Source organism: Schistocerca americana, chromosome X (genome assembly GCF_021461395.2).
Source record: "Schistocerca americana isolate TAMUIC-IGC-003095 chromosome X, iqSchAmer2.1, whole genome shotgun sequence".
Taxonomy (NCBI): Eukaryota; Metazoa; Arthropoda; class Insecta; order Orthoptera; family Acrididae; genus Schistocerca; species Schistocerca americana.
This window is the reverse complement of record NC_060130.1, coordinates 704484729-704498770: the sequence shown is the minus strand read 5'-3', so window position 1 is coordinate 704498770 and position 14042 is coordinate 704484729. Positions and strand designations below refer to the sequence as shown.

Sequence of the window (14042 nt, the reverse complement as noted above, 5' to 3'; positions counted from 1 at the left end):
GACGTGTCTGTAGACCATTCAGGACTTGGACTGCAGACGATACGTGTTTTTGAACTCCCATTTAAAGTAGCTTCGAAGATGGTGATTTTGGCGCTCCGCATGTACGGGAAGGTGACAAGCCATACGGCCGAGAAGTGGGCGAGCTTTTATCACACTCTCAGTTCTCAATGGAGTGTGGCAGGTCCGTATTGATCAAACACATTCCGTCCTATTTCATATCTTGGCGGATGCCACACCATTGTGATCTATGATGGCCCACCGAAAACGTGCTCTGGCTGTGGGCTAGAAGGACATGTTCGCTCAGAGTGGATTCGGCAGAGAATGCAATTGCCACTTGGGAATACAATGGTTTCAAATACACCGACGACACTTCAGCTGACGTATGTCGAGATTCTCCAGAATGATCCTAGCCCACTGCCTGCGCCGCTACCCACTACTGAACCTTTGCTGACTACGACTATACAGCTGAGAGATGAGGAGCGGACATCGTTTATGCCTGTGCCCTCTCCTGCTCCGCCTGTGTTGACATGCGGCGAGGTGGCTTCAGCAGGGGATAGACATCGACTGCATGGTCGTGCCTACTGCTGCCTTCATGCCAGACCACCAGGACCTTCTGGCATCTTCAAATACTGAACCACACATGCTTGAAATACGGTCGCCAAAAACACGTAAGAAACGTCGGCTTCCTCTGTCAGGCACGTGCCTACCACAATCTATGGGCGATAGTGATCCTCTCTGGCAAGACCTGCTTCCGTTGAATTCTGTGGCAGAACATGGAGCCCTTCTCCCATCAGATACAGAGTAATCAACGCACTCACCTAGCGTCGTGCCTCTCATAGATGGATAGCAATCGGGCCATCGCCATTCTTCCTCCCACGCAACACTGTCACTTGGCTACAGAGGCTGAGCTGGACGATCTGGGTCCACACAGTACTGCTTGGTCCGATGATACTGAAGATGAATCAATGTACGTTGAAGTAACTGTGGTTGCTGCAGCAGCAACCCATAACTGTTATTCGACTGAGGATTCGGATGGAGTCATGCTGTCTGTTGGAGAGGCACTTACGGGGACTGCTAGTCCTCCTGTATTAATGAGCGTCCATGTGACTCTGTCCCGTGGCAGACTTACAGGATTAGTAGATACACTCCTGGAAATTGAAATAAGAACACCGTGAATTCATTGTCCCAGGAAGGGGAAACTTTATTGACACATTCCTGGGGTCAGATACATCACATGATCACACTGACAGAACCACAGGCACATAGACACAGGCAACAGAGCATGCACAATGTCGGCACTAGTACAGTGTATATCCACCTTTCGCAGCAATGCAGGCTGCTATTCTCCCATGGAGACGATCGTAGAGATGCTGGATGTAGTCCTGTGGAACGGCTTGCCATGCCATTTCCACCTGGCGCCTCAGTTGGACCAGCGTTCGTGCTGGACGTGCAGACCGCGTGAGACGACGCTTCATCCAGTCCCAAACATGCTCAATGGGGGACAGATCCGGAGATCTTGCTGGCCAGGGTAGTTGACTTACACCTTCTAGAGCACGTTGGGTGGCACGGGATACATGCGGACGTGCATTGTCCTGTTGGAACAGCAAGTTCCCTTGCCGGTCTAGGAATGGTAGAACGATGGGTTCGATGACGGTTTGGATGTACCGTGCACTATTCAGTGTCCCCTCGACGATCACCAGTGGTGTACGGCCAGTGTAGGAGATCGCTCCCCACACCATGATGCCGGGTGTTGGCCCTGTGTGCCTCGGTCGTATGCAGTCCTGATTGTGGCGCTCACCTGCACGGCGCCAAACACGCATACGACCATCATTGGCACCAAGGCAGAAGCGACTCTCATCGCTGAAGACGACAGGTCTCCATTCGTCCCTCCATTCACGCCTGTCGCGACACCACTGGAGGCGGGCTGCACGATGTTGGGGCGTGAGCGGAAGACGGCCTAACGGTGTGCGGGACCGTAGCCCAGCTTCATGGAGACGGTTGCGAATGGTCCTCGCCGATACCCCAGGAGCAACAGTGTCCCTAATTTGCTGGGAAGTGGCGGTGCGGTCCCCTACGGCACTGCGTAGGATCCTACGGTCTTGGCGTGCATCCGTGCATCGCTGCGGTCCGGTCCCAGGTCGACGGGCACGTGCACCTTCCGCCGACCACTGGCGACAACATCGATGTACTGTGGAGACCTCACGCCCCACGTGTTGAGCAATTCGGCGGTACGTCCACCCGGCCTCCCGCATGCCCACTATACGCCCTCGCTCAAAGTCCGTCAACTGCACATACGGTTAACGTCCACGCTGTCGCGGCATGCTACCAGTGTTAAAGACTGCGATGGAGCTCGGTATGCCACGGCAAACTGGCTGACACTGACGGCGGCGGTGCACAAATGCTGCGCAGCTAGCGCCATTCGACGGCCAACACCGCGGTTCCTGGTGTGTCCGCTGTGCCGTGCGTGTGATCATTGCTTGTACAGCCCTCTCGCAGTGTCCGGAGCAAGTATGGTGGGTCTGACACACCGGTGTCAATGTGTTCTTTTTTCCATTTCCAGGAGTGTATCAACACGATCGGGATGCTGGAAAAACTTCACTTGCTCCGCGAAATATTGCAGGTGTCGGACATCGATATTGCCCCTTGCAAGAAGTTCACCTCAACAAGTTCCCAGATTTTCATGGATACGATGTCGATGTTACTCCATGTGATGACAGTGGTAGTGGGACGATAATATTCCTACGGGAAGGAATCGTGGTTGAAGATGTGTTTTACCTGCTATCACCCAGGGGTCTCGTGGAGACCTTCCATGGTGTCCGGATCATCAATATTTACGCTGCCACTGGCTCGGAAAAGCAATAGAACTGTCGTAGTTTTACTCGGAAGAGATGGCGCTTTTGTTGGCAAGCCGCTACGACCATTTTACTCTTGGTGGAGACTTCAGCTGCGTGATTTTCCAGAAGGATCAGTTTTCTCAGTATACCCCTTTGCCAGGAACTACATCTGCTGGTGCTAGATTTGAATCTCGTTGATACGTAGGATTGTGTGCAAGGTAATCTAAGTGGATATACGTATGTTACGAGCCATTCGGAAAGTCGCCTTGATATTGTCTTTGTTCCCCATGGTTTCATGGCTGCGACAATTCGCGCTGAGTTGTGGCCTATGGCCTTCTCTGAGGGTATCGGGTACATATGCACTGTCTCTCTCCATTGGCAGAGATTGGGGCGCGGTCGAAGCACTTAGAAGTTGAAAAGTTGCAAATCTCCAGGATCCGGAGTGTAGGCAGTTAATAGAGGCGACATGATCCACCTGTGAAAGAAGCCTTCCAACGTACCCTTCAGCCCTCAGGTGGTGGCTTGTAAGTGCTAAGCCTGATTTGCGTCACACGATGATACAATGTGGTAGCAACAACATGTATTGGCATCGAAATATGTTGGAATTTTATTTCACACTGTTCCGGAAGCTCTCTGGCCAAGCCCAGTCTCTCGATGGACAGATTCAAATTGAGAGGGTAAACACGAAGATTTTTTCGCTTACAGGTTGCCGTCTTCAGGGAGCAATGATTCATGGAAGATGTCAGGATCGGATCCGTGGAGAATCCCCATCAATGCACCACATTGTCAGAGCGAGGCGGTGGTGTCAGAGAGTACTGACGCATGCTCTTGGCATGCCATTTGGTCGCCGATTGACGTCTCAGAAGGATACTGTGAGCGGCTTTGTGGACTACTATCAACAGTTCTATAAAGAAATGGACGAAGTCCTCTGAAGTCCTCCACCCTTTTTTGGTGTTGTTGAAAGAGTTGCTGTGGAGATCCTTACGGCTGGAGTTATAGCTGATGACTTCGACGACGCTCTCCATAAGGGAGCGATAAACAAATCCCCAGGCCCAGACGCTTTCCCGTTGGAGTTTTATCGCATCTTTCACGACATTACAGATCCTCGTTGGATTGCTATGTACCAGTAACTTATGCCTCCTGACGTTCCACTCCCTCCTGCCTTTGTTGAGGAACTGATTATTCTGGTCCCTTAGCTGTCCAAGTGTCGGAAGTTAAGCATTACCGGCCGTTTCCCCTAGCTGTCTGGGTATCGGGGATTGAGAATTACCCGCCGTTGCCGAAGATTAATTGTAATATCAAGATTTTCACACGGGTCCCCGCAGCCCATCTCAAACGCGTCCTGCCTCAAGTTGTATCTGTGGATGAAATGTGCCTTGGTGGAGACAGTAACATATAGACAGTGCTCAGTCACTATCGTGATGTTATTGCACTAGCACCAACTTGCAGCTTTCGAATGTCGGTGGACTTGGACCACGTGTTTGATAGGATGAGCCATGACTATTTTGCGAAAGTGATGCGACGGATGGTCTTCCCCCAAGACATTATACACATCATCATTCGACTTCTACGAGGTGACTGATCGTAGGTACTGATCAATGGCCTTTCAGCGGGTCCCATTATTATTTCGTGATCGGTCCGACAGATGTGTCCATTGTCGATTATTATTTTTGCCATTGCTCTTGAGCCACTATTATACGAATTGCGGAGCCCATTACCTTGGAACGCGATGAGGAGCCATACATTTATCTATCGTGCGTACGTGGATGACTTGGCATTTTTGGGTCAGAAGTGCGTGTGGTGCTGGAATGGCTCACTCGATATCGAACTGCTGCAAGCAGCAGTATGAATTTTACGAAGTCTGGTGCCTTGAACATCGAAAAGGGTCTTCCGGGAGTGAGTGCGGCTCTGCTGCGGCCGATGCACACGCTTAAGTGCCTGGGAATTAACTTCGTGCTCGACGTACGGATAGCAACGCCAGCTAACTACACTACTGGCCATTAAAATTTCTACACCACGAAGATGGCGTGCTACAGACATGAAACTTAACCGACAGGAAGAAGATGCCGTGATATGTAAATGATTAGCTTTTCATAGCATTCACACAAAGTTGGCGCCGGTGGCGACACCTACAACGTTCTGACATGAGGAAAGTTTCCAACCGATTTCTCATACACAAACAGCTGTTGACCGGCGTTGCCTGGTGAAACGTTGTTGTGATGCCTCGTGTAAGGAGGAGAAATGCGTACCATCACGTTTCCGACTTTGATAAAGGTCAGATTGTAGCCCATCGCGATTGCGGTTTATCTTATCGCGACATTGCTGCTCGCGTTGGTCGAGATCCAATGACTGTTAGCAGAATATGGAATCCGTCGGTTCCGGAGGGTAATACGGAACGCCGTGCTGGATCCCAACGGCCTCGTATCACTAGCAGTCGAGATGACAGGCATCTTATCCGCATGGCTGTAACGGATCGTGCAGCCACGTCTCGATCCCTGTGTCAACAGATGGGGACGTTTGCAAGACAACAACCATCTGCACGAACAGTTCGATGACGTTTGCAGTAGCATGGGCTATCAGCTCGGAGGCCATGGCTGCGGTTACCCTTGACGCTGCATCACAGACAGGAGCGCCTGCGATGGTGTACTCAACGATGAACCTGGCTGCACTAATGGCAAAACGTCATTTTTTCGGATGAATCCAGGTTCTGTTTACAGCATCATGATGGTCACATCCGTGTTTGGCGACATCGCGGTGAATGCACGTTGGAAGCGTGTATTCGTCATCGCCATACTGACGTATCACGCGGTGTGATGGTATGGGGTGCTACTAGTTACACGTCTCGGTCACCTCTTGGTCGCATTGACGGCACTTTGAACAGTGGACGTTACATTTCAGATGTGTTACGACCCGTGCCTCTACCCTTCATTCGATCCCTGCGAAACCCTACATTTCTGCAGGATAATGCACGACCGCATGTTGCAGGTCCTGTACTGGCCTTTCTGGATACAGAAAATATTCGACTGCTGCCCTGGCCAGCACATTCTTCAGATCTCTCACCAACTGAAAACGTCTGGTCAATGGTGGCCGAGTAACTGGCTCGTCACAATACGGCAGTCACTACTCTTGATGAACTGAGGTATCGTGTTGAAGCTGCATGGACAGCTGTACCTGTACACGTCATCCAAGCTGTGTTTGCCTCAATGCCCAGGCGTATCAAGGCCGTTATTACGGCCAGAGGTGGTTGTTCTGGGTACTGATTTCTCAGGATCCATGAACCTAAATTGCGTGAAAATGTAATCACATGTTGGTTCTAGTATAGTATATTTGTGCATTGAATACCCATTTATCATCTGCATTTCTTCTTGGTGTAGCAATTTTAATGAAGAGATCCACATGGCTCTGCTGTGGGTTTGGACATCGTACAATAGATTGATTTTGTCATCTCTCATCTGGGGTCAAGGACACCGCATTTGGTTGACGTATTACCAATATCGAAGGCGATGGTGAACAGGCTGCTGGCGCACGGGTCTTATTTTTAAAGTTCGTTGTGGCACACTTACTCTTCTCCCTCGGGAAGGTGGCCTTGGTCTTGTCAACGTATGTGTTAGAGCGCCTACCTTCTATGTCTGCATGATGATTAAGTAGTAAACCCACCATTCGACCGGTTTTTCGGAAGCGCTGATGATGAACTTGCACCTCTTTCGCACGTGCAGCCCGTTGCAATAGCGCGTATTTCTACTTCCCTCTTGTGCATCAAGAAATTTTTCATCGAATACAGTTATGTCCATGCAGACCTGCCTCGTACCAGGACTCCTATGGTATGTGGTGTTTATAACCTAATGATGAGGGGTCTCAACCGGAACAAAGTGGAGATACCGACAACTCTTGGCCGGTGGTGTGGCGTTTCGACACCATGTCTTCCTCATCACGGAGGCTCGTATAACCTGGTATCTGATTGCCAATGAGAAACACATGACGCGCCTCTGGCTGCATGCCATTAGCATGGCACACACTCCGCTTTGATCTTAGAAACACAAGCTTGACACAGATGAACATCGTCTGGTGTGTGAACCTACTGAAGATGTATGGCTGTTCATAAGGAAAGTACTTGCTTTTCTCCTACGTGTTGCTCTACACGCTGTTGTACTGCAGTCGTTTCTGTTCCCGGATGAAACTTTATTCCCGTGCACGAAAACAAATGCTGTAAAATTGATCAAAAGTCTCTCAGTTCATTATTTGTTTCTAGACGGCAGCAAGAGTGTCATTGTTTTTTGGGCGTTTTTCGAAGATCATCATACCTCTTTAATGTGCCATTCAGCATATCGTCAGTATTATACCAATTTTTTGGGCAATGTTTTCATGGACCCTCCCCGCAGCAGGGGTTTCCCGGGTATGAGAAGCTAAATTCTTGTTTGGTGCTTTTTACGCAACTTAACCCATGTTATAGGTTTCTCAATTTTTTTCGAGAAGACGTACCCGACTCTCACCTGCTGGGACTTCACGATCAATGTGAATCTACTCATCTCTCGTTGGCATGTGGTCGCCATTTTGTTTTGTTTCGCCAGGAAGGCGTTCCTATGTTAATTATTGTTATTTTTTGTCTTGATGAAGTCCCACAGGTTCTCTTGAACCTGTTGTATGCTGGCACATTGAGTAAAAAATGTTACACTGTTAATGGAATTATTAAATTCAGTTTTGTCAGTTACCTGTAGCTAGTAACTCTTTAAATATTGCGGAAAAGATATTTTCTTTGTCTTTTGCTCATTACTGAACTGTTCTGCGGCACTGTACAAAAAAAAAAAAAAAAAAAAAAATAGAGGTAAATGAGACAGCTCATGGGAGGTGGGAAATAAGGGATCGAGTCCCGGTCTGGCACAAATTTTCATTTGTCACAAGTTGCTAATGATAATAGATATTCACCAAGTGTAAATCCACTTCATATATCATAATGTTACTAAATTCACATTTTTACGTTTTTCCCGACCTTATGAAGTTCATTTGTAACTTCGATACACCTTCTTAAATGTTATCACGTCAGGCTGCGAGCTTCTTCCACTACTACTACTGCTCCCTCCGATACGACAGGGCATAATATAATGGCAATTATGATAGGATGCCGTGATATTCACGTAATATGAAAGTAACTCTTATTTTAATAATAATTTAAAAGATATTAAATAATAAGGGACACTATATATCACGACACAATTGTCCAGGCTACAAAAATTCTTAATTGATAACTTTTCACAATGGTAGTAAACAAGCAAATAACGTTAATGGGCTTCCCATCGGGACATCTGTCTTAAAACTACCGAAATCCGGATATTAAAATTATTAATGTTTCAAACTTGCTTTCTCTTCTGAACAATTTACATCTCTTAGTTCAGGAAAACAGAGCTACACAACTATTGCTCTTAGTTTGTCAACTACGAACATTGAAAACGTTCGAAATCTTTCATGGTAACTTGCACGGAAGTAAAAATAATGGCACGAATTAATATAATTTATGTTAAATAAAGAATGCTACAACATGCTAATAGCACCACTTTCTTACGCTTTAAGTACGTTTTAACTCAGATGCACTAAAATTTCCTCTAACAGAATATTTTCATTGAATGTTTCCATTTCTCACATTTTTCAGTTGCCAGTACTCGGTTCAAATGTTCAAATGTGTGTGAATTCCCAAGGGACCAAACTGCTGAGGTCTTCGGCCCATAGACTTACACACTACTTAAACTAACTTATACTAAGAATAACACACACACCTATGTCCGAGGGAGGACTCGAACCTCCGGCGGGAGTGGCCGCACAATCAGTGACATGACGCCTCTAACCGCGCGGCAGCTCCGCGCAGCGCTCAGTTCTTTTAGGACTTACGTACTATGGATTTCCATTATATTAACTTGAGTTAACTTCAATTTCAGGTGACCATGTACCACTGGGACCTCCCGACTCCTTTGCAAGACATAGGTGGATGGACAAATCCTGCAATTATTGAATATTTTGTGGATTATGCGAGGATACTTTTAACACACCTGGGAGACAAGGTAAGACAATATTCATATGAAAATGGCACTTTCAACATGTCGAAAATGTTCCACAATACCTGCTTCGAGAAATTTGACAAGAAAAAAATGTGTGTGAAATCTTATGGGACTGAAATGCTGAGGTCATCGGTCCCTAAGCTTACACACTACTTAACCTAAATTATCCTAAGGACAAACACACACACCCATGCCCGAGCGAGGACTCGAACCTCCGCTGGGACCAGCCGCACAGTCCATGACTGCAGCGGCTAAGACCGCTAGGCTAATACCGCGCGGCGAAATTTGACAAGTTTACATAAATAACCTTCATCACAGTTGCAGAAGTCAAGAAGGGCTTCTCTAACAAATAACGAGAAATGTCTGTCTACATAGAGGAAAGCGTTTCGCCTATTTGACAAGTTTTCTTATTTCGATCACCCCACAATAAAGTTTATAGATCAAATCGACACAGAGAGTTATTTCACTCAGTCGTTTACATCAGTTGTGAGGTGTAATATTTGCTGAATAAGTTGTGAAGCAGGAACTTCACTTGTTGTAAATAAGTTGCTGTTTCGCGGTTTGTGTTAAGTTATATAAGATCCTTGTGTTCACACGCTATGTCGCTACCAAATAACTTTCAGTTGTATTATCAGAAAATAGTGTGGGTAAACAGTTGCTGGATTTGTTTAAACTCATAATGTGAACAAACGTACAGAATAGATAACAAAAACTAGTTCATTACTGAAAATGTCGAGTAATCATAAGAACAACTGCGAAATCAACTCAAGAATAAATCGCTACTATCACTAGCTGCCCTAAGTAACCAATCACCTTGTATTCCAGAGACTCAAGGCCACCGGTGAAGAACATAAACAAAACTTCGTTTATCCAAATTAATCAACGGTGAAATAGCATAGGCTTTTGACTAAGACGCTCGGTACAGGCACGAATTTCATGTACCTATAGGCTCTGAGGTCCATGTCAGCACGTGGACAGTTACAAGGAGGCAGAAAAAAAACACAAAAACACAACACATTACCATGCCTAATACGGTGTAGGAAAATCGTTGGCATTGAAAACAGCTTCCAGTTATCTCGCAGTTGATAAATACTGGTCCTGTATGGTTTTAGAGGGAATTTCATATCATTATTCCAGCAAACTAGTGGCAAGTTCAGACAACGATGAGGGAGGCGGGTAGTGATAGTTCACCATTCTCTCCAAAGTAGGCCAAAAAGACTCAATGTCGTTGGGATCTGGGAACTGTCGTGCCCAGGGGAGGTGCACCAATTTCCTCTTCGTGCTCACAAAACTAGTCCTGGATGATGTGAGCTGTCTTGGAACACATGATCACCATTGGGGAACAAACATTGTACCATGGGGTGGACCTAATCAGCCAAAACGGTCACACAATCTTGGCAGTAATGCTGCTATACCGAGCCGGCCGGTGTAGCCGTGCGGTTCTAGGCGCTACAGTCTGGAGCCGCGGGACCGCTACGGTCGCAGGTTCGAATCCTGTGTCGGGCATGGATGTGTGTGATGTCCTTAGGTTAGTTAGGTTTAAGTAGTTCTAAGTTCTAAGGGACTGATGACCTAAGCAGTTAAGTCCCATAGTGCTCAGAGACATTTGCTATGCCGAGTACCCACGAGGCCATAAAATACTACTACATGGTTGCCCAATTCGTCACCGAACCCGGCCGTGTTTCACTCTTGAGCCGTAAACACAAGCAGAAGTTAGAATTAGTGTGAAACACGATTCCTCCGACAAAATGACTTTCTTCTATTGCTCCATAGTCCATGTTTTAAGGGTTCGGCAACACGTTTTACTGTTTCGGTCATTTACATCACTGATAAATAGATTTGGAATTCCAGCTAGCACTAAAGTTCCCTCCCTATGGATCACTCTTCGTGTTGTGTTGGTGCTGCCAGGATTAACGAGTGCGACAGTCAGTTCTGCAGTGACTTTTTCATCTAGCACTCCTGGAAATTGAAATAAGAACACCGTGAATTCATTGTCCCAGGAAGGGGAAACTTTATTGACACATTCCTGGGATCAGATACATCACATGATCACACTGACAGAACCACAGGCACATAGACACAGGCAACAGAGCATGCACAATGTCCGCACTAGTACAGTGTATATCCACCTTTCGTAGCAATGCAGGCTGCTATTCTCCCATGGAGACGATCGTAGAGATGCTGGATGTAGTCCTGTGGAACGGCTTGCCATACCATTTCCACCTGGCGCCTCAGTTGGACCAGCGTTCGTGCTGGACGTGCAGACCGCGTGAGACGACTCTTCATCCAGTCCCAAACATGCTCAATGGGGGACAGATCCGGAGATCTTGCTGGCCAGGGTAGTTGACTTACACCTTCTAGAGCACGTTGGGTGGCACGGGATACATGCGGACATGCATTGTCCTGTTGGAACAGCAAGTTCCCTTGCTGGTCTAGGAATGGTAGAACGATGGGTTCGATGACGGTTTGGATGTACCGTGCACTATTCAGTGTCCCCTCGACGATCACCAGTGGTGTACGGCCAGTGTAGGAGATCGCTCCCCACACCATGATGCCGGGTGTTGGCCCTGTGTGCCTCGGTCGTATGCAGTCCTGATTGTGGCGCTCACCTGCACGGCGCCAAACACGCATACGACCATCATTGGCACCAAGGCAGAAGCGACTCTCATCGCTGAAGACGACACATCTCCATTCGTCCCTCCATTCACGCCTGTCGCGACACCACTGGAGGCGGGCTGCACGATGTTGGGGCGTGAGCGGAATACGGCCTAACGGTGTGCGGGACCGTAGCCCAGCTTCATGGAGACGGTTGCGAATGGTCCTCGCCGATACCCCAGGAGCAACAGTGTCCCTAATTTGCTGGGAAGTGGCGGTGCGGTCCCCTACGGCACTGCGTAGGATCCTACGGTCTTGGCGTGCATCCGTGCGTCGCTGCGGTCCGGTCCCAGGTCGACGGGCACGTGCACCTTCCGCCGACCACTGGCGACAACATCGATGTACTGTGGAGACCTCATGCCCCACGTGTTGAGCAATTCGGCGGTACGTCCACCCGGCCTCCCGCATGCCCACTATACGCCCTCGCTCAAAGTCCGTCAACTGCACATACGGTTCACGTCCACGCTGTCGCGGCATGCTACCAGTGTTAAAGAGTGCGATGGAGCTCCGTATGCCACGGCAAACTGGCTGACACCGACGGCGGCGGTGCACAAATGCTGCGCAGCTAGCGCCATTCGACGGCCAACACCGCGGTTCCTGGTGTGTCCGCTGTGCCGTGCATGTGATCATTGCTTGTACAGCCCTCTCGCAGTGTCCGGAGCAAGTATGGTGGGTCTGACACACCGGTGTCAATGTGTTCTTTTTTCCATTTCCAGGAGTGTATTTCAAATGGTTCAAATGGCTCTGAGCACTATGGGACTTAACATCTGAGGTCATCAGTCCCCTAGAACTTAGAACTAATTAAACCTAACTAACGTAAGCACATCACACACATCCATGCCCGAGGCAGGATTCGAACCTGCGACCGTAGCAGTGGCACGGTTCCGGACTGAAGCGCCTAGAACCGCACGGCCACCGCTGCCGGCCCTCTTATTTCCCATCACAATCATCTTCAGTGACCATCTGTCACTATCACTCAATACGTACTTTAATCCACGTTGTGCCTTAGCGGATGATGTTCTTCCTCTTTCCCTGTAAGCGGTATAAATCTGCGAGAGGTACCTCTCGAAACACCAAACAATTAGGCTACCTCAGCTATGGAAGCATCCAGCATACGAGCAGCAACAATTTGCTCATGTTCGAATTCACTTGGCTACGACATAGTGCACTCACAGCTACACAGAACACTGTCCTGACCGCAACTCTCACTTGCAACGTACTAAGGACATTGTACAGTTGCCGTTTGTGGCCAAATACAAAATCACAACCTGCAGGCTTGGATAGTCTCTACGAATACAAGTGAACATTGATGTGACATACTAACAAGGACAGACAAAGGGAACATCACGGTGATTATGAATTAAAAGGAATACATAGATAAAACATTAGAAATGATTCAAAAGCCTATAAACCATTTGGATATAACGATACATGAGGCAGGCCAGCTGATGTATCGTTATATCCAAATGGTTTGTAAATGTAAAGCTACATTCAGATCCGATGATGGCACCTTTAGTATGTTGAAACCGGTTATCCATAAAACAGTATTTAAGCGGTTTTGGCTTTTGAACTATTTCTACAACAGAGTGATCGTGCCACTGCACACTGTATGTTCACTGCAAAAAGATAATACATTTTTCTGAAGTACATCATCACCAAACTGACCAGTGACCCATCACTAAGGTATCACAGAAACATCCAAGAAACGCTAAAAGACATCAAAAATACATTATCAAAAGGCCAGATAAAAGGAATGACGCAAAGAAGTCACACTCTCTAAAATCCCTACCAAAGGTGCACAAAGAATATATCCTTTATGGCCCGTCATCGACTTAATAAATGCTCCATCATACCACCTAGCCCTATGTACACACACATTACTAGGGAACATATACACTTTTGTAAACAACAGAAACCTAGAAACCTCAATGGAACTAGTACAGAGAATCAAGAACATAGACATACCAGACACAGCAAGCTTCATATCATTCGATATCACATCAATGAACACTTGTATTCCGAAAAATGAAACAATTATCATCACCAAACAAGTACTAAAACAACAAGGAAACACACCAGTCTCACGCACTAATGAAATACCAAGCATCCTTAAGACAACAACAGCACAAAATTACTTCATGTTCAACATAGAATTTTATTCACAACCTGAAGGGTTGATAATGGGGCCACCAATAAGTGGCCTCCTAGCCAACAAACTACAGAACAAGACCTACACACACACAAAATAAGACCAAAAAAATACAAAGTCATATATTGGTGCCGATACGTCGATGACATAATGTGCCTGATTGATGGACCACGCACACACACAGAACAGCTACACAAGGAAATAAACAACTTACACCCAAAAAATTCGCTTCACGTTAGAAACAGGAACAGACAAACACTGAATTTTCTGGACCTCACCGTACTAAAAACGAACAACATCCATGATTTCACAATGTTCAGGAAACCGAGCATCACCATTCACAATCTGTCGAACCAC

At 47.2% G+C, this 14042-nt stretch overlaps 1 protein-coding gene across 1 annotated transcript in view; it reads left to right on the top strand.

Moving 5' to 3' along the window:
* LOC124556836 (myrosinase 1-like) overlaps positions 1 to 14042 on the top strand; it is a 260034-nt gene that overhangs the window by 75656 nt on the left and 170336 nt on the right. The window contains exon 4 of the mRNA XM_047130853.1: positions 8762 to 8884. Within this exon, the coding sequence (XP_046986809.1) occupies positions 8762 to 8884 (123 nt within the window). The remainder of the gene's footprint in view (positions 1 to 8761; positions 8885 to 14042) is intronic.